At 41.0% G+C, this 20,966-nt stretch overlaps 1 protein-coding gene across 1 annotated transcript in view; it reads left to right on the forward strand.

Annotated features, from left to right (window-relative positions):
- Positions 1 to 20,745, forward strand: part of LOC104514891 (titin-like) — a gene marked incomplete at its 3' end in the record, with an annotated part of 84,317 nt that extends 63,572 nt beyond the window's left edge. The window contains exons 61-95 of the mRNA XM_010158695.1: positions 44 to 322; positions 428 to 706; positions 831 to 1,118; positions 1,314 to 1,592; positions 1,787 to 2,068; positions 2,652 to 2,930; positions 3,039 to 3,320; positions 4,046 to 4,324; positions 4,450 to 4,737; positions 4,933 to 5,211; positions 5,313 to 5,591; positions 5,690 to 5,968; positions 6,069 to 6,356; positions 6,492 to 6,779; positions 7,655 to 7,936; positions 8,697 to 8,975; positions 9,097 to 9,378; positions 9,524 to 9,802; positions 9,926 to 10,213; positions 10,423 to 10,701; positions 10,794 to 11,072; positions 11,149 to 11,427; positions 11,578 to 11,865; positions 12,034 to 12,321; positions 15,151 to 15,432; positions 15,710 to 15,988; positions 16,099 to 16,380; positions 16,477 to 16,755; positions 17,229 to 17,516; positions 17,665 to 17,943; positions 18,038 to 18,316; positions 18,403 to 18,681; positions 19,208 to 19,495; positions 19,648 to 19,935; positions 20,455 to 20,745. Coding sequence (XP_010156997.1) covers positions 44 to 322; positions 428 to 706; positions 831 to 1,118; positions 1,314 to 1,592; positions 1,787 to 2,068; positions 2,652 to 2,930; positions 3,039 to 3,320; positions 4,046 to 4,324; positions 4,450 to 4,737; positions 4,933 to 5,211; positions 5,313 to 5,591; positions 5,690 to 5,968; positions 6,069 to 6,356; positions 6,492 to 6,779; positions 7,655 to 7,936; positions 8,697 to 8,975; positions 9,097 to 9,378; positions 9,524 to 9,802; positions 9,926 to 10,213; positions 10,423 to 10,701; positions 10,794 to 11,072; positions 11,149 to 11,427; positions 11,578 to 11,865; positions 12,034 to 12,321; positions 15,151 to 15,432; positions 15,710 to 15,988; positions 16,099 to 16,380; positions 16,477 to 16,755; positions 17,229 to 17,516; positions 17,665 to 17,943; positions 18,038 to 18,316; positions 18,403 to 18,681; positions 19,208 to 19,495; positions 19,648 to 19,935; positions 20,455 to 20,745 — 9,885 coding nt within the window. The remainder of the gene's footprint in view (positions 1 to 43; positions 323 to 427; positions 707 to 830; positions 1,119 to 1,313; positions 1,593 to 1,786; positions 2,069 to 2,651; positions 2,931 to 3,038; positions 3,321 to 4,045; positions 4,325 to 4,449; positions 4,738 to 4,932; positions 5,212 to 5,312; positions 5,592 to 5,689; positions 5,969 to 6,068; positions 6,357 to 6,491; positions 6,780 to 7,654; positions 7,937 to 8,696; positions 8,976 to 9,096; positions 9,379 to 9,523; positions 9,803 to 9,925; positions 10,214 to 10,422; positions 10,702 to 10,793; positions 11,073 to 11,148; positions 11,428 to 11,577; positions 11,866 to 12,033; positions 12,322 to 15,150; positions 15,433 to 15,709; positions 15,989 to 16,098; positions 16,381 to 16,476; positions 16,756 to 17,228; positions 17,517 to 17,664; positions 17,944 to 18,037; positions 18,317 to 18,402; positions 18,682 to 19,207; positions 19,496 to 19,647; positions 19,936 to 20,454) is intronic.
- Between the last annotated feature and the right edge of the window lie 221 nt (positions 20,746 to 20,966).

A 20,966-nucleotide genomic window follows, 5' to 3' on the forward strand; every position in this document is an offset into this window, starting at 1 on the left:
TCCATGACTTCTCTTCCAAACAACAAACTAAAATACACCACAGAACCACCATCCTTCGTCAAGAAGCTTGAGAACGTTACTGGCATTTTGAAAGGTACTGCATTCTTCCAGTGCATCGTAGCAGGTGCTCAACCCTTATCTGTGTCATGGATAAAAGATGAGAAAATACTAGAAGATGATGACCACCACCGTGTTACCTTTGAGAACAATGTGGCCACACTGGAACTTACCAATGTTGATGTCAGCCACAAAGGGAGATACACCTGCCAGGCTAAGAATGAGTCTGGTGTGGAGAAGTGCTTTGCTTTGCTTTTTGTACAAGGTGTGTACAAGGTGTGACCCTTCAAGCTCATCCTTAATGATTACTTGGAAAGTCAGTCCTCTACCTGTGTAGCTAACTGCCATTTTTATACACTTTATACCTTAGAGCCTGCACAGATCATAGAAAAGGCTAAATCACTTAAAGTCACTGAAAGAGACCCCGTGACTTTGGAGTGTACTGTGGCTGGGACACCAGAGCTCCGAATAAGATGGTACAAAGACGGCAAACAGCTCTTGCCCAGTAGATACTACACAATGAGCTTTGAAAACAATGTGGCCAGTTTCAGGATTGAACCTGTATCAAAGGAGGATAGTGGTACATACAGTTTTAAGGTTGAAAATGACTTCGGAAGTAGCACCTGTGAAGCTGTTCTGACTGTGCTAGGTTTGTATTGTCATTTGGCAAATTCACCAGTCCAGCAGGGATGGAATGAACAAATAATAATCTCTGTGAATGTTAGGCAAGAAGATAACCAATGATTTCTTTACCATTTTTTTGTGTTGGGCAGATCAATCAATTCCTCCTGCGTTTATCAAAAAGCTAACCAAAAAGGATACCATTCTGGGATCTTCTATCCAAATGGAGTGCAAAGTTTCTGGGTCACTCCCCATTACTGGAAAATGGTTTAAGGATGGAAAAGAGATAACTGACAGTGCAAAATATAGAAGCCTGTGCCATGAGAACACTGTATCACTCGAGATTGCTAATCTTGAGCTGGCAGACAGTGCAAATTACACATGCAGTGTCTACAATGTTGCCGGGAACGATTCTTGCAGTGCTGTCTTGACTGTGAAAGGTTTGAAACTCTTTTACTACTACTTCTTATTTGTGGTTGATGTTGGGAAAATACATTAAATCTTATGCTAACAACACTCTTATACCTCTTTATATTAATGCTGAAATCTTGGTCTCCATGCTTACCTCACTAATCTTCTTCATTCTTAGACATTTCTGATGTAACTGACTATTTATTTTTCTTAAAAAAACGCAGAGCCTCCAAGCTTCTTAGTAAAACCTGAAAGCCAGCAAGCCATCCCAGATTCTACAGTGGAGTTCAAGGCCACACTAAAAGGAACACCACCCTTTACAGTAAAGTGGTTTAAAGAAGACTTAGAACTTGTATCTGGTCCAGCTTGTTTCATTGGGATTGAAGGGTCAACTGGTTTCTTAACCCTCTATTCGGTGGATACTTCTAGGAGTGGGTACTACACTTGCCACGTTTCAAATGACGTTGGCAGTGACTCTTGCACTACAACGTTGATGGTAACAGGTGTGCACTCTTTCTTCTGTTGCAATTTTTTTTGTCTATTTACTTTTCTTTTTGTCAACCCTACCTCAGTGATCTTTGATACAGGGAATTCCCTACCCTGTGTATGCAACCCACAGTTGTTTGGCTCTTTTCTCTCCTCTTTTCTTTCTATTATTAATTGAGAGCTTCCTGACCCCACTTTTCTGGTTTTTTAGAACCACCCAAGTTTTCTAAGAAGCTAGAGGCGACAAAAGTGGTCAAGCAGGGTGACTCAGCCCGGCTTGAGTGCAAAGTAAGTGGATCTCCAGAGATGAAAGTAATGTGGTTCAGAAATGACCATGAAATTGTTGCCAGTGAAAAATTCCGGATGTCGTTCATTGACTCTGTGGCTGTGCTTGAAATGAATCATCTCAGTACTGATGAGAGCGGTGACTACATCTGTGAAGCTCACAACCCTGCCGGCAAGGCCAGCTGTAGCACCAAAGTCACAGTAAAAGGTTAGCTGTCCTCTTGTTCTCTGACTACATCCTATATTTCCCTGGTGGTTTTATCCCTTAGAAATCCACAGGAACATGAGATTAATTTTTTTATTTAAGGACTGTCTTTTTCTTCATGTCTTGTTTGTTTCTTGATGCTCCCTCATCCCCCCACCCCTGCCAGGGCCTGAACAAGGGAGATGTCATTCTTAATGCAGATGATTCCTAGCTAGGTGTTCCCCAGGTCTATGTTTGTCAACATCCAAGACAAATCACAGTGGGAAATACTATATCAAGGAGCTGAAATATGAAGATAAAGGACAGACACCCTGTATTTGAGAGTACTACCAGCTAAATGAGACCTGTACCCTCTGTGCCAAGGGTCACCCCTCTGTTTACATTTCCTACAGAGGACTTAAGAGATCTGAATGCTCATCTGCCTGCAAGATCATTTCATAGTGTGCCCAGAAAATGAGGAAAGTTGTTGCCCATTCTGTTGATTTTCTCAGCAGTCTCATTGTGTAGAAGCTGGTATCAGCAAATTATTTGTTGGTCAAATAGCTCCAGGATCCTTTCTGAAATTGTTCCTTTCTTCCCTTGTTAGAACCTCCTGTCTTTAGCAGGAAGCCCTCTCCAGTAGACATGCTCAAAGGAACTGAGGTTAGCCTGGAATGTGAGATTTCAGGAACACCACCATTTGACGTTACCTGGTACAAAGACAGGAGACAAATTCGCAGCAGTAAGAAGTATAAGGTTACAGCCAAAAACTACCATACAAGTGTTCGAATTCTTAATGTCGAAGCTGCAGATGTTGGTGAATATCAGTGCAAAGCACAGAACGACGTAGGAAGCGATACTTGGTTTTGCACTGTGAAGCTGAAAGGTAAAGTACTGGCACATATGCCTTCTGCAGTGCTCTCAGTGACACTGCATTGCTCTTCTTTACGTATACACTGTGAGTATTTACTATGACTGCATATTTCTTTCTCAGAACCACCAAAATTCTTGACCAAAATAAACAGCATGACTGTCATGGTTGGTGAACCAGCAGAGTTACAAGCAAGAGTGGAGGGCTCCCAGCCAATTTCTGTGCAGTGGCTTAAAGACAAAGAGGAAATTATTAGAGAAAGTGAAAACACGAAGATCACATTTATGGAAAATATTGCGACTTTACAGTTTGTGCACACAGAGACAAGCAATGCTGGAAAATACATCTGCCAGATAAGAAATGATGCTGGAAGTCGCGAGTGCATGGCTACCTTAACTATTTTAGGTTGGTAAAAAGCACAAGTTCATGAAGGATTTCTTGAAGGTTAAGAACTTGGCTATTTAGTATCAGCTGTATACTTTGCTTATGCCACTGAGTTCAAAACAATCAAAACAGAGAATCCTTGTGTGCCTAGTAAACATTAGTCAGGTTTCTTATTTCCAATTGTCCAGGGACAGGGGTTGAAGAAACCACAGGCTTCTACAATGTGGTGAGATCCAGCTGACTGGATTTCTAAGTCATGTCTTCTGCTCATTCCTACTTCAAAAGAGACACACAGTTGCATTTCTCTCCTAGGAGTTCAAAAATATTTTTACTTCATTTTGGAGAGCATCTGAAATCTACAGTTTAGGGTAGAATAAAAAGTGAAAAAAACAGAGCTGAAAAAATTCCCCAGCCCAACAAACAGAGATATCATAGAATCATAGAACAGTTTGGGTTGGAAGGGACCTTAAAGATCATGTAGTTCCAACTCCCCTCCCATGGGCAGGGACACCTTCCACGGGACCAGGTTGCTCAAAGCCTCATCCAGCCTGGCCTTGAAGACAGCCAGGGATGGGGCATCCACAGCTTCTCTGGGCAACCTGTTCCAGTGCCTCACCACCTTCTCTGTGAAAAAATATCCTTAGTATCAAATGTGAAAGCCCCATCTTATAGTGCTTATAGTATTTCTAGCTAGTACTAATCAAATCCTGTTTTCACCTTACATGTTAACCTGTCTCTTCTTCCAGAGCCTGCAGTCATTGTAGAGAAAGCAGAACCAATGAGAGTTACTATAGGAGACACCTGTACTTTAGAGTGCAAAGTAGCAGGCACACCAGAGCTTTCCATGGGGTGGTTCAAGGATGGAAAAGAGCTGACCAGCAGCCAAAAATACAGAATCACTTTCCTCAATAAAGTATCTACACTTAAAATTATGGATACAGAAAAGGAAGATAGTGGATTATACACTTTTGCGGTGCAGAACGACGTGGGGAAAAGCAGTTGCACAGCATCGGTTGACGTTCTAGGTTGGTTGGGTTGCTTGTGTTCTATCTTTTACAAAAACTTTCTTTCGGTCACGTTCTCTTTCCTTACTTCCACTCCTTCACTCCTTTTCTCTCTAACCATTAATTTATTATGTTTTCTTATGCAGATCGAATCATTCCTCCTTCTTTCACAAGAAAACTAAAGGAAACCCCTTGTGTCCTGGGTTCCTCAGCATTGCTGGAATGCAAAGTGTCGGGTTCACCTCCTATTTCTGTTGCCTGGTTCCAAAATGGACTTAAGTTAGTCAATGGAGAAAAACATCAAATCTCCTTTACTGATAACCTATGTATTTTAGAAGTGAATTCACTGAGCAACTCAGATACTGGAACTTACACCTGTAAAGCTACCAACATAGCTGGTTCAGATGAATGCAGTGCTGTAGTGACCGTACAAGGTCAGTATATGATGGTCAGGAAGTGCTATGGGCCATTCTTTTCTCTTTCTGTCTTGAAATTACCTATAGTATTTTGTAAATATACTTGGGGGAAAATATTAAGTGGAAAATAAAGATTTTGTTCTTTATCTTCAGTAGGTGTGTGGAAATTCTGCAGCAACCTGTCTTACCTCTCTTTTTCTCTTGTGTGTTTAGAACCACCTTCTTTTGAGAGGACACCAGAGCCTCTGGATGTCTTGCCAGGCACAAGCATTACTTTTACATGTGTTGTCAGAGGAACCCCTCCTTTTAAGGTGAACTGGTTTAGAGGGGCCAATGAGCTTGTGCCTGGGGACAAATGCAATATCTACTTGGAGGACTCCATTGTGGAGCTTGAGTTATTTGATGTATCTCCTCTCCAAAGTGGAGAGTACACTTGTCTAGTGACTAATGATGCTGGCAGGGCAAATTGTACAGCACACCTTACAGTAAAAGGTTTGTAAAGTTTGTGTCTTTCTATTTACCTTAAAATACTGTTTCTTTTCCTCCATTTTCCCTGCTGTGCTCAACATTTATGACTTCTTACCCTTCATTAGAGCCGGCTGTCTTTGTGATGAAACTGAGTGATCAGTATGTGGAGCCTGGCAAGCCCATCATCCTGGAGGGCACTTACACAGGCAGCCTGCCCATCTCTGTGACATGGAAGAAGAATGGCCACACCATCACCCAATCCCAGAAGTGTAGCATCACAACCACAGAGAAATCCTGCATCCTGGAAATACTTGACAGCACCAAAGAAGATGCAGGAGAATACACTTGTCATGTTGAAAATGAGGCAGGAAGAGATGTTTGTGAGGCTGTAGTCTCTACCCTAGGTGTGTGCTCGCTTTGCTTCTTTTTCTTGCCTGTTATTTCAAGTGCTTTCCAAGGTCTGGCACCATAATGAGACTATGTAATTGCTTCTCTTTTCTAGAACCTCCCTATTTTGTTACATACTTGGAATCTCTTGAGGTGTCAGTTGGGGATTATACCACATTGCAATGCCGTGTTGCTGGAACACCAGAAATCACTGTGTCTTGGTACAAAGGTGATACAAAGCTCAGGTCTACTCCTGAGTACAAAGTGTTCTTTAAAGACAACGTTGCTACGCTTATTTTCAACAAAGTGGTTAGCAATGACAGTGGAGAATATACCTGCAAGGCAGAAAACAGTGTAGGAAGTGCATCTACAAAGGCTCTCTTAACAGTTCAAGGTGATGATTTTATGTTACCTTGCTACAAATTCTTTTCTTCTTGCAAAAATACAAAAAAAATTTCCTAAGGCATATTTAACCTTTACTTACTTTCTTCTAGAGCGCAAACGACCACCTTCCTTTGCAAGAAAATTAAAGGATATCGAGCACCCTGTTGGTTTACCCCTGAAATTTATGTGTCGGCTCAATGGCTCAGAACCTATTACTGTGACTTGGCATAAAGATGGTGTACTGCTAAGTGATGACCACAATGTGCACACATCCTTTGTAGAAAATGTTGCAGTCCTGCAACTGGTGCGAACTGAGATGAATCATACTGGGCAGTACTCCTGCACAGCCACTAATGCGGTGGGCACTGCCACCTCAAGTGCTAGGCTGACAGTGGCAGGTGTGTTGTCTTACAAAACTTTTGCCTGGATCACAGGCTTCCTCTTCCCATTTCATGCATGTGATGATGGCATCTGTGTATTGGATTAGCTTTTTCATGAGGTATGTATAGTACGCTGTTTTCTTGTGTTTCTAGAACCCAAGCAAGCACCTGTCTTTGACACCAAACCACAATCTATTGATGTGCCTTTTGGAGAAAGTGCTGACTTTGAATGCCATGTTACTGGAGCCCAGCCAATACACATCACCTGGTCCAAAGATGGCCGAGAGATCCGAACTGGAGGAAACTTCAACATTACATTTGTAGCTAACATAGCTCACCTACGCGTGCTCAGAGTGGGTAAAGGAGACTCTGGCCAATATACTTGCCAAGCTAGTAATGAAGCTGGGAAAGATTTTTGCTCAGCCCAACTCAGTGTCAAAGGTATTAAGATTGTCATCTTCATTTGTGTGTTTTCTTTTTCTTGGGCAAAGAGACCTCCTTGTTACTGAGTCTGATCATCCACCCTTTCCATCCTGGAAATACACAGAGAGTAGCTTTCCAAAAAGCAGACATATATGATGTGGTGACCTTCTCCTACCACACTGCATGGCAGTAGAAGACTTGCATGCCTGAAAAATCTCCAAGGGGAAAGGTCCCCTTGTGAAGCTGTTTGTATGGAGAGTTGCACCCACCCTGTTTTTCATTTTGTCTATCGTGTTTAAACTACAATCACAGTGGTATTCACACATAGCAATTACTATATGGAAAATGGTGATACAGTAAACACAATTACTTTGCATTTGTAGGCCAGCATTGGTGACTCTTTCAATTAGACTTCTGAATTGCTGATTTAATCTAGACAGTGAATCACTTGAATTCTTCATGCAGAAATATTCTTTAAACATATGTAAGCAAGTGAAACAATCCCTACCATGTTTCTGCAGCTCCTGGGGGTGAAGGGCTTGTCAAATCTTTCATGTTGGCCTGGGGATATTTTCACCCCTCAAAGGTAAAAGCAAAATTTCCCTTTAGTGGAGTAATCATTCTTCATGTGTTTTTTACAGCTTCAGCTGTCTGATGCAGCAGGTTCCAGACTTGACAGAACAAGTTTTTGTTGTTGTCTTTCCCTTCTTTTCTTTATCTTGTGTCTTTCCTTGAGAGGAAACTCTGGCTGGGGATACAGCCAGCTGCTGTAGCAAGCTTACTTTGTTGTGCCCCAATACTCTTGTGCTCCTTGTAACTCCTGCTCAGCACTGTAGATTTTACATGGCAAATGGGTACACTGTCACTCGCTACGTACATATTCTATTCTGCAGAACCTCCCAAGTTCATCAAGAAGCCTGAAGCTTTGCGGTTTGTGAAGCAGGGGGACACAGTTCAACTTGAATGTAAAATCAGTGGCACACCAGAGATCAGAACCATGTGGTACAAAAATGATCAGGCACTCCAGACAAGCGACAGGCTCCACACGTCCTTTGTAGACTCCACGGCGATGCTAACCATCTTGGGTGCTGATGCTGAAGATGCCGGTGATTACATATGTGAAGCTCATAACTCTGCTGGCACAGCCAGCTGCAGCACTTCGGTCGCAGTGAAAGGTTAGCAGCATGGCTCCACACTCCACAGTAATCCCTGGCTTCTGGGCCTGCTCCCATCTGCACATCCCCCTGGACAGGGTGCTGCTGCTATGGCAGTTGATGGCTGCTAGGGCAGTGTCTCTCAAGCTGCTTTCACATTCAAATGCTGCTGTGTTTAAGCAGCAGAGGCCAGGAAGGAAATAGTGGTGGGTATTCAGCACTGTCCAGCCATTCCCTTGTCTCCCCATTTAAGTCAACTGTAAGCTGAATGAGGCAGTCTTCTCAGGTCACAAGGGAAGTGTGGACTAGATGGAGCACCAGCCATGGTGAAGGAGCTTCACGTACTTTGCAGCCATCCCTCTGCCTCCTCTTTATAAACAGTGATCCCGGCAAGAATGAAATTTAAGACGGAAGAGGAGGCTGTGTTGCTGAGCCTCAGTGATGGTAGCTTTCATGACTTGAATGAGGTGGGAAAAGCTGGAATGTGATCCTGGAAAGAGAGGAGAGTGACTTTTGGGGAGGGGCACTGAGCACTGACTTCAAACAGGTGCAGAAGTGTCACATTTTCTGCCCTTGGGGATTCGGAGTGCTGGGATGGATTACTGGGGGGGTGATGGGAGCTCAGCATTTTTTAGAGGTGAGACCACATATTTGGAAGCTAAATATGGGTTTACAAGAATAAGTGTAGGCTCCCATCCTGAATATGTTGCCTCCTGCTATTATCCAAAAACCTACTGAAAGAAGCACGCTCACACATTATGATGTGATTCTTTTTTTATAGAGCCACCTGTTTTCAGCAAGGTGCCAAGCCCTGTGGACACACTTAAAGGCTCAGATGTTATCCTCCAGTGTGAGATAGCAGGGACTCCACCCTTTGAGGTGGCTTGGTTCAAGGACCGGAGGCAGGTCAGGAGCAGCAAGAAGTTTAAGGTGACAGCAAAGCACTCTGTTGCCAGCCTTCATATTCTCAATCTGGAATCTCAGGATACTGGAGAATACCAATGCAAGGCTATGAATGAGGTGGGAAGCGACACTTGCACCTGCCCAGTGAAATTCAAAGGTTTGTATACTAGAGGATCAACAGCATCACCTCTCTCTTTTCTTGATCTCCTGGCTATCCCTCTTCCAAGCAGGCATGCATGATTAACACTCCTCTGCCTCCTTTTTTTTTTTGCTGTCAGAACCTCCACGCTTTGCCAAGAAGCTGAGTGACACTGCAATCTTTATCGGGGAGCCAACAGCCCTGCAGGCAGTGGTGGAAGGATCCCCACCAATTTCTGTTGTCTGGCTCAAGGATAAGGGTGAAGTTATTAGGGAGAGTGAAAATGTCCAAATGTGGTTCATGGACAACATTGCAACTCTTGAGATTGCCTGTGCAGAGGGAGCTGATGTTGGGAAGTACATCTGCCAGATCAAAAATGATGCTGGCATGCGGGAGTGCTCTGCCTTTTTACAAGTTCTAGGTGGGTATAACCTGCTTTACAGGTACTATAACTTACGGCTTGCACAACTGCCCTACAAGCCTTTGAGTTCTGCTCATATCCTCTGCTCACTGGTTTGCGGGTGGATTTCCTGGTGACACACTGACCCCCTCTCTTCCTATTTCAGAACCAGCAGTCATCTTAGAGAAGACTGAGCCGATTACAGTAATGGCTGGCAATCCTTTTACCTTGGAGTGTAAAGTAGGAGGAACACCTGAACTTATTACCAAGTGGTACAAAGACGGCAGAGAACTAAGAAGCGACAGCAAATACCAAATTTCCTTTTTCAACAATATATCAACTTTGAAAGTCTTTTCTGCAGACAGGGGAGACAGGGGCTTGTATACATTTGAGGTGCACAATGAGGTGGGGGACAGCAGCTGCACTTCTTCAGTTGATGTTTCAGGTCAGCTTTATGTCTTTGTTGGTCACACTTGTCTTTAAAGGTAGATTTTACCCCCCACTCCCCTTTCCTTTCCCCTGAAACAAACTCAACCCTTTTCTTCCTGTTCTGCCCTCTCTTATTTAGATCGTCTTGTTCCTCCTTCATTCTCAAGAAAACTAAAGGAAACAAATGGGGTGCTGGGATCCTCAGTGCTTCTGGAGTGCAAAGTGTCTGGCACATCCCCCATATCTGTGGCCTGGTTTCAGGATGGGAATGAGATTGTTAGTGGAGAAAAATATGAAATCTCATTTTTGGATAACATTTGTGCTTTGAAGCTGAATGCCCTGGATGTCACAGATACAGGGCCATACACCTGTGTGGCAGCCAATGTGGCTGGGTCTGATGAATGCAGTGCCTTCTTGACTGTGCAAGGTCAGTGGAAGGATAATACAGCCCCTTCAACAAAATTCTTGGTCCCTCTTCTCTTCCTTCTGCCTTGTTTCCCATGGTTTCTTTCTCATCGGGGTTTTATTCTGTTTTCTTTCTCTCTTATTTTTGACTCAAACCTGTTCCAGATTTCCTCCTCCACAGAGACTCTTTTAACGTCTTTCTCCCTCTTCACTTCTTTGTATGATACTTAGAGCCACCTTCTTTTGTGAAGACGCCTGATCCTCAGGAAGTTTTGCCCGGATCAAGTGTGACATTCACCAGCTACATCAAGGGCACTACCCCCTTCAAAGTGACCTGGTTCCGAGGCATCAGGGAGCTGGTGCCTGACAGCAACTGCTTCATCTCTCTGGATGAGTCTGTGGCACAGCTGCAGCTGTACAACGTGGAGCCAGACCACAGTGGGGACTATGCCTGTGTGGTCACAAATGATGCTGGCAGTGCCTCATGCACAACCCAACTCTTTGTGAAAGGTGTGTGTGTATGCACAGGTATCGCCCTTCACACTCTGCCTGCGGCCCTCCCACATCTGTCCCTCTCACTATTGATCTATGCCTCCCCACAGAGCCTGCAATCTTCGTGAAGAAATTAAGTGATTTCAGTGTGGAACAGGGGAAGTCCATTGTGCTGGAAAGCACCTACATAGGCACACCTCCCATCTCTGTCACCTGGAAAAGAAATGGCATGCCCATTGCTCAGTCTCCACGCTTCAGTGTTACAATTACAGACAAATCTGGCATTCTTGAAATCTTCAACAGCACCAAGAATGATGAAGGCAAATATACCTGTGAGGTGGCAAATGAGGCCGGTGGGGATGTTTGCCACAGCGTTGTATCCATCTTAGGTACACAACACCCCTGATCCCCAAAGGTACCCCAGTCATGCTCTGCTGATGCTCACCATGCTCTCTCTTTCCTTAGAACCACCCTACTTTGTCACACACCTGGACCGTGTGGAAGTGAATGTTGGCAAGCCCCTGGTCTTAAAATGCCAGATTGGTGGTGCTCCAGAAATCAAGGTGTCCTGGTACAAAGATGACACCAAGCTCAGATCAACACAGGCTTACAAAATGCACTTCAAGAATAACGTGGCAACGCTGGCATTCTCCACCGTGGAAGATAGTGACATTGGAGAATATGTCTGCAAAGCAGAAAATAGCGTCGGCTTCGCCACCTCCACCGCTTTGCTTGTTGTTAAAGGTGATGGGCCAAGAACCACTCTGTCTTGGGGCAGTTTGTAGGAACTCTTTGTTGTCTACAGAAAGGGGTTCTTACTAATTTCAGACTGAATTAATTCTAGATTGACAGGGTGGCTTCCTACTTATAGTGGTGATTATTATTGTTTTACAGAACGTCAACTTCCCCCTACATTCACCAGAAAACTGAAAGATATTCAGGAAGCAGTTGGTGCCCCAGTGACATTTGATTGCCGCATAAATGGTTCAGAGCCTATCCAGGTGTCTTGGTATAAGGATGGGGTTCTCTTAAGCGACAGTGATAACATGCAATCAGCCTTCTTAAATAACGTTGCGACTCTTCAGATCTTGCAAACTAGTATGGCTTACTGTGGCCAATATACTTGCTCAGCCCAAAACACCCTGGGGACTGCATCTTCCAGTGCCAAACTTCTCCTCACAGGTTTGTAGCTCAGACTTCAAGATCTTTTGTATTACTTTGCTCTTTTATTTCTTCCCCTTTTTCCTACTCTGACCATTATATACTGGCCAGGGAGCATGGGCATGGCATGATACGGTGTGTGGTGTGGAGGGCTTGGTGGTGAGCTCTGCCATGCTTTCTTCTTCACAGAACATCTACAACCTCCCTTCTTTGACGTCAAGCCAGTATCCATCGATGTGGCACTAGGGGAAAGTGCAACCTTTAAATGCCACATGACTGGCTCTGCTCCCATGAGGATTACTTGGACCAGAGACAACAGAGAGATCCGCCCAGGTGTCAACTACAAGATGACGCTGGTGGAAAACATGGCCAGCTTGACAGTCCTAAAAGTCAGTAAAGGGGATGCTGGACTCTATACATGTACTGCCAGCAACAGTGTTGGAAAGGATGCGTGCGCCGCTCAGCTGGCTGTACAAGGTATTGCTGTGAGCTTTAGTGTCATGAGACTTTTATTTGCAACACAGGCACCCAGAAAACAGAGCCCCGAATGCAGTCACGTGAGACTAACAACTTTTACAAAAGGCTACACTGAGATGTCTTATTTCATTTAAATTTTATTGTAATACTTAAATGCTAATTTATGTTTCTTCTGGTTGTGTCTATTGTGTGATGTGTCTTATCAAATGGATTCTTCCATTGTAATGTTAACTCTGAATTAGAATCACAGAATTTTTTGGGTTTGAAGGGCCCTTAAAAATCATCTAGTTCCACCCCGCCTGCCATGGGGTACCATGGCAATTAGTACTCTGTTGCACCTTTATGAATGATCCTGTTGGCCAGCAAAATCTGTCTTCCTTAAAGTCTTTCTCCAGCAGACATTCACTAAGTTTTACAGGGGAGGAAAAGGTAAATTGCAAAAAGTCATTTCACTTATGAGACTTAAATGTACTTTTACTGGGTGTGTAGCTCCTGCAAAGAGTTTCAGTCTTTCACAGCCTGAAAACATTGAAAACTGCTGCTCTAGACAGCAAAATTGGAGGATCTGAGGGTAGACTTTGTGACAAATATTCATTCTGCCAACACTTCACTTCTCCACATAGTGTGTGGATCTTATACGTTTCAGTGATCTAAATTTATGATTGAATCAAACTGTCTTGGTACAAGTGGCACTTGTATGTTAGCATAAGAACCTCAGTGTAGGTGGGAGCATTAGTTTATTTATAGCTGATCCGGATATCTCCTTCTTCCTGATTTTATAAAAGAACAAATGTAAAACACACTACTGAAATAAGGTCAAATGGGTTTAGTGCTTTCTTTTTTTTCCTCTCTGTATGAATTCAGAGGGAAAAAAAAACCAAAAACTTAGAAGAGTAAATACTATGACTTTTACTCTCTAAGACAAATAGCAGAAGAAGGTGAACTACCATTAGCAAGATTTTGTAATAATTTCTTCTCAAATGTAAGATATATATAGAGAGAGTATATTCCGTCCATCAGGATTTTTCTGGTGGGGTTGGGGAGAGTGTACCATATTGAATTACCTGTGGATTTACCTGTGGCAAGTAGGGATGCTCTTATGTAGGTTGATTTACAAAAAGCATTGAAAGATTGTAGAATGAAATCTAAACTCTTTAAAGCTTGTTTCCACCAGAATCAAAATTCTTTTTATTATTAAATATAACATTACTAATAGGTTTACTTGACCAGAGTTACCATTCATAAAATTATCCTGACTGATCCTATTTATTTTCCTACTCTTCCTTTCTTTATTCATAAAATCCTGAAATTATTATTTTTTCACAGGCTTATTATTTTCTTTTTTGATCCTTAACCTACGCTGGCACTCGCTTAAATCCTTTAGAATTTCTACCATTTCAGCATTAATGATGTTCACTGTTTGTCACCCAGTTTCTATAGAACTTGGAAGGGCAAGCTCTTCATGTGCATTGATTTGCGTGTGTTTAATTTGAGCAGGTGCTGTCTCACTTCTATAATACACAGCCTTTTTTTTTTTTTGTAGAATTAATATCTTTTGTTTGAAGAATTGAGATTTTCTGTCCAATTGACCTGCAAAATCTCCCAGTTTTTATTAACATTCCCCCTTTAACATCTAATGTTTCCAATCTGTCATTTTAGCAATTTCTTTAGGTTCTAGAAACTGGTTTATGTTCTAAATATATACCTTACTAACTTGTATATTCTCATTTTTTGAAAGTAATGGAATTAGAATGTGACTACTCAGCAACTGTTAGTATGCAGATAGATAATCAATTCTTTGTCAAAGTGAAATCTGATAGTAAATTATTAAGGTTCCAAGAGTCTTTATGTTAACAAGCCAGCATTTCTATTTTTAGAACTTCTTTTAGAAAGGAAGTTTTTGTTGCTAACAACACAAGATACTTTACAAATGTTCCACAGGTTGAAGTAACCCACAGTAGAACTGATATTCTTCCTACACTTTACAGACAGATGCACAAAGAGGCACTTCATCCTGTTTTGCAGAGGCATTTGTTTATTGTGCCCACATTACCACCTCTTGGTTTTACTAGTTACATCTTTGATCTATGAGCATTCAGTCTTGTGATTCTGAATCATCTGCATGGTACTTCTGATGAAAAGTGTCAAATCTCCACCCTTTTCTCTCCTTACAGAACAAAATGTAACCATCCGGTTTACTTTTTACTCACAGGACATTTAACACCAATTTCTGTAATAGCAGCCATCTCATAATTCCTTCCAGCATTATTATTTTGAACTTCTTTTGTTTGATACCTAAGCTCCTTGACTCTTATTCCTTATATGAACCTTTGTGTTTGGATTTGCAATAAATGAGTGAAAGGTTATAACGTAGATACATTTGTTGACTATATCAATTGTTAATGACGTACTAAGTTACACAGCAGTTGCTATCATGCTCATCGTAAAGACTCTCAATAATATTTCTTGTCTGAACAGTGTGGATTCTTAAATTTCCATCATACATTTTTGATTACTTATGTATTGCAAGAGGATATTACTTAAAGAAAACCATATATGTCAGCTGGTCTGTACTAAATACATAGAAGGAGAAGCAGAGTGGGACAATAAAGTAAGGAGAAATTAACTCAAATGCAGATAGTGAACTACTTTTCTTCCTACTCTAGATTTTGGACCCTCTCGAAATCATCTAAAAAAAATTTCATAGCAATTACAAAGTTAGAATGTTTGTGTTAAGTCCCCAGTGTTTATAGTTTCTGTTACATATTTCCCTGCTTATTCAAAGAATCAGTGTAGTTTAAAGCATCATATCCTTTTTTGGCTTTCCAGAACCACCAAGATTTATTAAGAAACTAGACTCCTCAAGACTTGTGAAACAGCATGAGTCCACTAAGTATGAATGTAAAATAGGTGGATCTCCAGAAATCAAAGTCACCTGGTACAAAGGTGAAACTGAGATCCATCCCAGTGAAAAATACAGAATGTCCTTTGTGGATTCGGTGGCAGTCATTGAAATGCACAGCCTCAGTGTTGAAGACAGCGGTGACTACACTTGTGAAGCTCAGAATCCAGCGGGTAGTGCAAGCACCAGTACATCACTGAAAGTAAAAGGTCAGAATCACAGTTCTTTTCTTACCTTTCTATCTGTATGAGTCCTCCTTTGTGGAAAAGCTGTTAAATCCTGCTTTCTTTAGTCAGAGTCTAAAACCTGTCTGAATAGATGACAAATCTCTTGTATGTTTGTTATGCTGTGGAAGATTGTTCTTATTTATGGTTTGTGTTTGCTGATCAGCATCAGAACGGCTGCTTGGATAGCTTGTCCTCTTTAATCTCCTTTGCTAAAATAACACAAACTTTAACACCCCCACCCTTTTTTTTTTTTTTTCAGCACCCCCCATTTTTACCAAGAAGCCCCATCCAGTCCAGACCTTGAAAGGGTCTGATATTCACCTGGAATGTGAGCTTCAGGGAACTCCTCCATTCCAGATTTCATGGTATAAAGACAAACGAGAAATTCGGAACAGCAAGAAGTATAAGGTCATGTCTGAGAACTACTTAGCTAGTCTTCACATTCTTAGTGTGGATACTGCAGATGTTGGTGAATATCACTGTAAAGCTGTAAATGATGTGGGAAGTGACTCCTGCATTGGCTCTGTTACACTAAGAGGTTTGTATAAAGATTGGCAGCTTCTCGTAATTTCACTGTTCCTGTCATTCTCCTCCTACTTTTCTGCTCCTGGTGTGTTTTTTTACTGTTAAATATCTTTTCTTAAATAGCACCACCAACCTTCGTGAAGAAGCTGAGTGATCTCACTGTCGTAGTTGGGGAGTCAATTGAACTGCAGACTGCAGTTGAAGGATCACAGCCCATTTCTGTCCTCTGGTTAAAAGACAAAAGGGAAATCATTAGAGAAAGCGATAATCTTTGGATCTCCTATTCAGAAAACATTGCAACAATGAGGATCGGAAATGCAGAACCAGCCAATGCTGGGAAATACATTTGTCAGATAAAAAATGATGCTGGAGTTCAGGAATGCTTTGCCACGCTGACAGTGCTAGGTTGGTAGCATGGAGTAAAAAACACAACTTCAATTTTTATTATACTAATAACTATTGCATCATTGCTTTTAAAAATGTTGTGACATCTCATTGCAGAACCTGCAGTCATTGTAGAGAAGCCAGGCCCCGTCAAAGTTACAGCTGGAGACTCTTGTACTCTGGAATGCACAGTAGACGGCACACCAGAGCTTACTGCTAGATGGTTTAAGGATGGGAATGAACTGTCCACTGACCATAAATATAAAATCAGTTTCTTCAACAAGGTGTCTGGGCTTAAGATCCTCAATGCAGGACTAGAAGACAGTGGAGAATATACTTTTGAAGTGAAAAACAGTGTTGGTAAAAGCAGCTGCACAGCTTCAGTGCATGTTTCAGGTTAGTTGACTGCTGCTTTTGAATCACATCTGATCCTGTAGTTCCTTTAAAAAGCCTTCAGATATTAGACTTGCCATCATCCCAAGAGACTTATTGTTTGTATAATTTTGGAAGTACTTGGCATGCCACTTTGACAAGCATCAAGAATTGATGCCTACCTAACCTCTGAGGGGCAGAAGTTGTTGCAGTGTCTTCATTTCTTCAGCTTTAATCTACATGTCTTCTTGGACAGCTGGTGCAATATTGTTGTTTTTCAAAAAGATTTGCAAAAATAAAAGGTCTCCTCAAAAAGTGTAAATGAAAACTTCAGCATATCCTTAACCATCAACTATGTATTGACTTAGGTGTGTAAGAGCAGATTGCTAAAGCAGGTATATCAAAAGAAAGTTAACTGATTTTATTATGCATGGAGAAATTCTTGTTTTTAAACTCCTGTACATTAATTTTTATTTGTTTGTTTTGAACAAATGCAGATCGTATTATACCTCCTTCTTTCACAAGAAAACTGAAAGAAACACATGGTCAGCTGGGTTCTTCTGCTGTACTGGAGTGCAAAGTTTATGGGTCACCACCGATTCTGGTTTCCTGGTTTCATGATGGACAGGAGATTACCAGTGGAGACAAATATCAGGCTACCCTTACAGACAATACCTGCTCTCTGAAAGTGAATGGACTTCAGGAATCTGATATGGGAACTTATCTGTGCACAGCTAGCAATGTAGCTGGGTCTGATAAATGCAGTGCATTTTTGAATGTTAGAGGTCAGTATCAATAAGAAGCCAGAGTCAGAGGGCACAAGTTTATTTTCAAAAAACCTTCATTCTTTGCTTTGCTACATATTTCTGATTACTATGCTCTTCAACAGAAATTCAAACATACTTCTTCTGTCTGTTTTATTTGCATGCTTAGAACTACCATCTTTTGTGAAGAAACCTGAACCACTAAATGTTACATCTGGAGCAAACATAACCTTTACCAGTATCATAAAAGGCTCCTCTCCTTTGGAAGTGAAATGGTTTAGAGGGAGTGTTGAATTAGTACCAGGACACAGATGCAATATCACCTTACAAGATTCAATTGCAGAACTGGAGCTGTTTGATGTACAACCACTTCAGAGTGGAGACTATATCTGCCAGGTCTCTAATGAGGCAGGGAAGATATCTTGCACAACACATCTTTTTGTCAAAGGTTTGTCCATACTACTCCTTCTTATGCTTCTCATGCTTCTAAAATGATCTTTTGGCTTTATTAAATTTTTTTTTCTTCCCATTGTTCATTATAGAACCAGCCAAATTTGTGAAGAAGGTGAACGACCTAAGTGTAGAGAAAGGGAAAAATTTGATCTTGGAATGCACGTATATGGGTACTCCACCAATTTCAGTGACGTGGAAGAAAAATGGAGTAAAATTAATGCACTCTGAAAAGTGTAGCATCACCACTACAGAAACATCTGCCATACTGGAAATCCCTAGTAGCAAACTAGAAGACCAGGGTCAATATTCTTGTCATATTGAAAATGATTCTGGACAAGACAATTGTCATGGTGCAATCACAATACTAGGTGCGTCAAGCCACCATCACTGAACCACTTACTAATGGTCATTGTGAAATACCTTTTTATGCTAATAGTGTGTGTTTGTTCTTCAGAACCACCTTACTTCATTACACCCTTGGAGCCAGTGCAGGTGACTGTTGGGGATTCTGCATCCTTACAGTGCCAAGTTGCTGGAACACCAGAAATGATTGTATCGTGGTACAAAGGCGATACAAAGCTGAGAGGAACTGCTACAGTGAAAATGCACTTTAAGAACCAAGTTGCTACTCTGGTTTTCAGCCAAGTAGACAGTAGTGATGGTGGGGAGTACATCTGCAAAGTAGAAAACACTGTTGGGGAAGCTGCTTCATCATCTTTTCTGACAGTTCAAGGTGAATATTTAATTTTTTAAAATAGGACAATTGACTATTTTTCTTAAGTATGTTTTGCTATTTCAAAAAAAAAAAAAATTGTTTTCCTTGTTAAACAACTTACTGTTTCTTGACTTGTAAGATACCCTGTAGCACTGTCTTGTATTAACAAAGGCCTACCAGTAAAGCTAATCAAAATACATCTCACTGACCACAGCTGTTCTGTAGGGATACAAACTTCTGCATCTTCCTTCCCCATTCAGAGTATTGTTTTGATTGATTCTACCATTAGCAGTCATGAGGGCTAAATAGGCTTACTGGGTATAACTGAGGGCCGAATGGTTATATATTTTCCTGCAACTGTATGCACAATGCTCTTTCACATCAGGTTCCAAGTAAATAATATGCTGAATAACATTTTTAATCAGAATTTATGAGAGAAAATCCAGCATACTCTACAGTATATTAGGCAGTGACTATTGGTGAGTAAAGCAATAGGTGCATATCTTCTGAAAGTCCTCACTGTGCAATACCTGTTTTCTTACAGAGCGTAAACTTCCTCCCTCATTTACACGAAAATTAAGAGATGTTCATGAAACTGTTGGCTTACCAGTTACATTTGATTGCGGCATTGCTGGTTCAGAACCTATTGAAGTATCTTGGTTTAAAGACGGTGTACGTGTAAAAGAGGACTACAATGTTCACACATCCTTCGTAGATAATGTAGCAACTCTCCGGATTTTGAAGACAGATAGGAGCCTTATAGGGCAATATACCTGCACAGCTACCAATGCAATTGGGACTGCTTCTTCTAGTGGCAGGCTTGTCCTTACAGGTCGGTGGACTGTGAAATATTTAATGGATAGATCTTAAAACTAATTTTTGCTTTATGCATGGATTTAATATTGTACAGATAATATTTATTTCACAGAGATTTAAAGCAAAACAATATTTTAAAGTGATGGGGGTTTTTCTTTCGTTCTTCAGAAGGGAAGACTCCTCCATTCTTTGACATCCCAATTACACCTGCAGATGGTATTATTGGAGAAAGTGCTGACTTTGAGTGTCATATTTCTGGAACACAGCCTATTAGAGTCACTTGGGCAAAAGATAACCAGGAAATTAGAACAGGAAGAAATTACCAGATCAGTTATGTAGACAACACAGCCCACTTGACCATCTTGAGAGTGGACAGAGGAGACTCTGGAAACTATACATGCTATGCTAGCAATGAAGTTGGAAAGGACTCCTGCACAGCTCAACTGACTGTTAAAGGTACTGCTAGATAATGCATTGTGTGTACTTTTTTCTTCTTTGATTATAAAGCAAGTTAGCCTTATTGCTGCAAGATAAGTTTGAGAAAAACTTTTGAGACATAGCTTGAAAGTACCTGTCTGGAGATACCCATTGGTCTCTTAAGGAAATTAGGAAGAGTCACTAATAACAATCAGGGGAGATTTGAAATAATATTTTCTTCAGCCTAGTTTCTTTATAAGCTTTTCCTCTTTCTTTTTTGAGTACTTGACAAAAATCTTGGGGTTTTTTTTAAATGGCATTTGACTTAAATCTATGTAAGAAGATTTTTTTTTTTTCAAACAGGAAAATCAAATATGACAGTGACTGTAAGAGCAACACACCTGTTTTTTATCTTGGATATTTTCCCTTTAATTTATCCTGTTTAAGTGAGAACAAATATCAATTCCCGAATGTTCAAAATTTTTCTTGAAATATTTTCTTTAAAATTTTTCTTTTCAGGTTTGATCCATAAAATTTGATTTTTTTTTTTTTTAACAGAACGAAAAACTCCACCTACTTTTACTAAGAAACTATCTGAAGCAGTAGAAGAAACAGAAGGGAATGAACTTAAACTTGAGGGCCATGTTTCTGGCTCTCAGCCTTTGACTGTTTCTTGGTATAAAAACAATCAGGAAGTTCATTCAGGCCCTCATTGTGAAATATCTTTCAAAAACAATACCTTACTTTTGCATATAAAGAGGGTAGAGCAATCAGATGCTGGTTTATATACCTGCAAAGTGTCCAATGAAGCAGGAAGTGTGTTATGTACATCTTCTGTTGTTATCAGAGGTTAGTTGAAGTCTTATTTTTCTTTGCTTCTTACTTTTCTTTGTTGTATGTTAGCTGCAAACATAAAGCTTCTGTCTTATGACATGGTTTTACTTACCATAACAGCAGTTATTTGTCCTGAGGTGGACAAAATAAAACTCAATTAAACCACTAAATGAAGGAATCTTTTTAAGCTTGTCACTAAAGTAAACCAGTTTTTTTGGGGAGTTGGGGGAGGTGGG

The sequence above is a fragment of the Eurypyga helias genome, unplaced genomic scaffold (genome assembly GCF_000690775.1).
Source record: "Eurypyga helias isolate BGI_N326 unplaced genomic scaffold, ASM69077v1 scaffold2169, whole genome shotgun sequence".
In the NCBI taxonomy this organism is placed as follows: Eukaryota; Metazoa; Chordata; class Aves; order Eurypygiformes; family Eurypygidae; genus Eurypyga; species Eurypyga helias.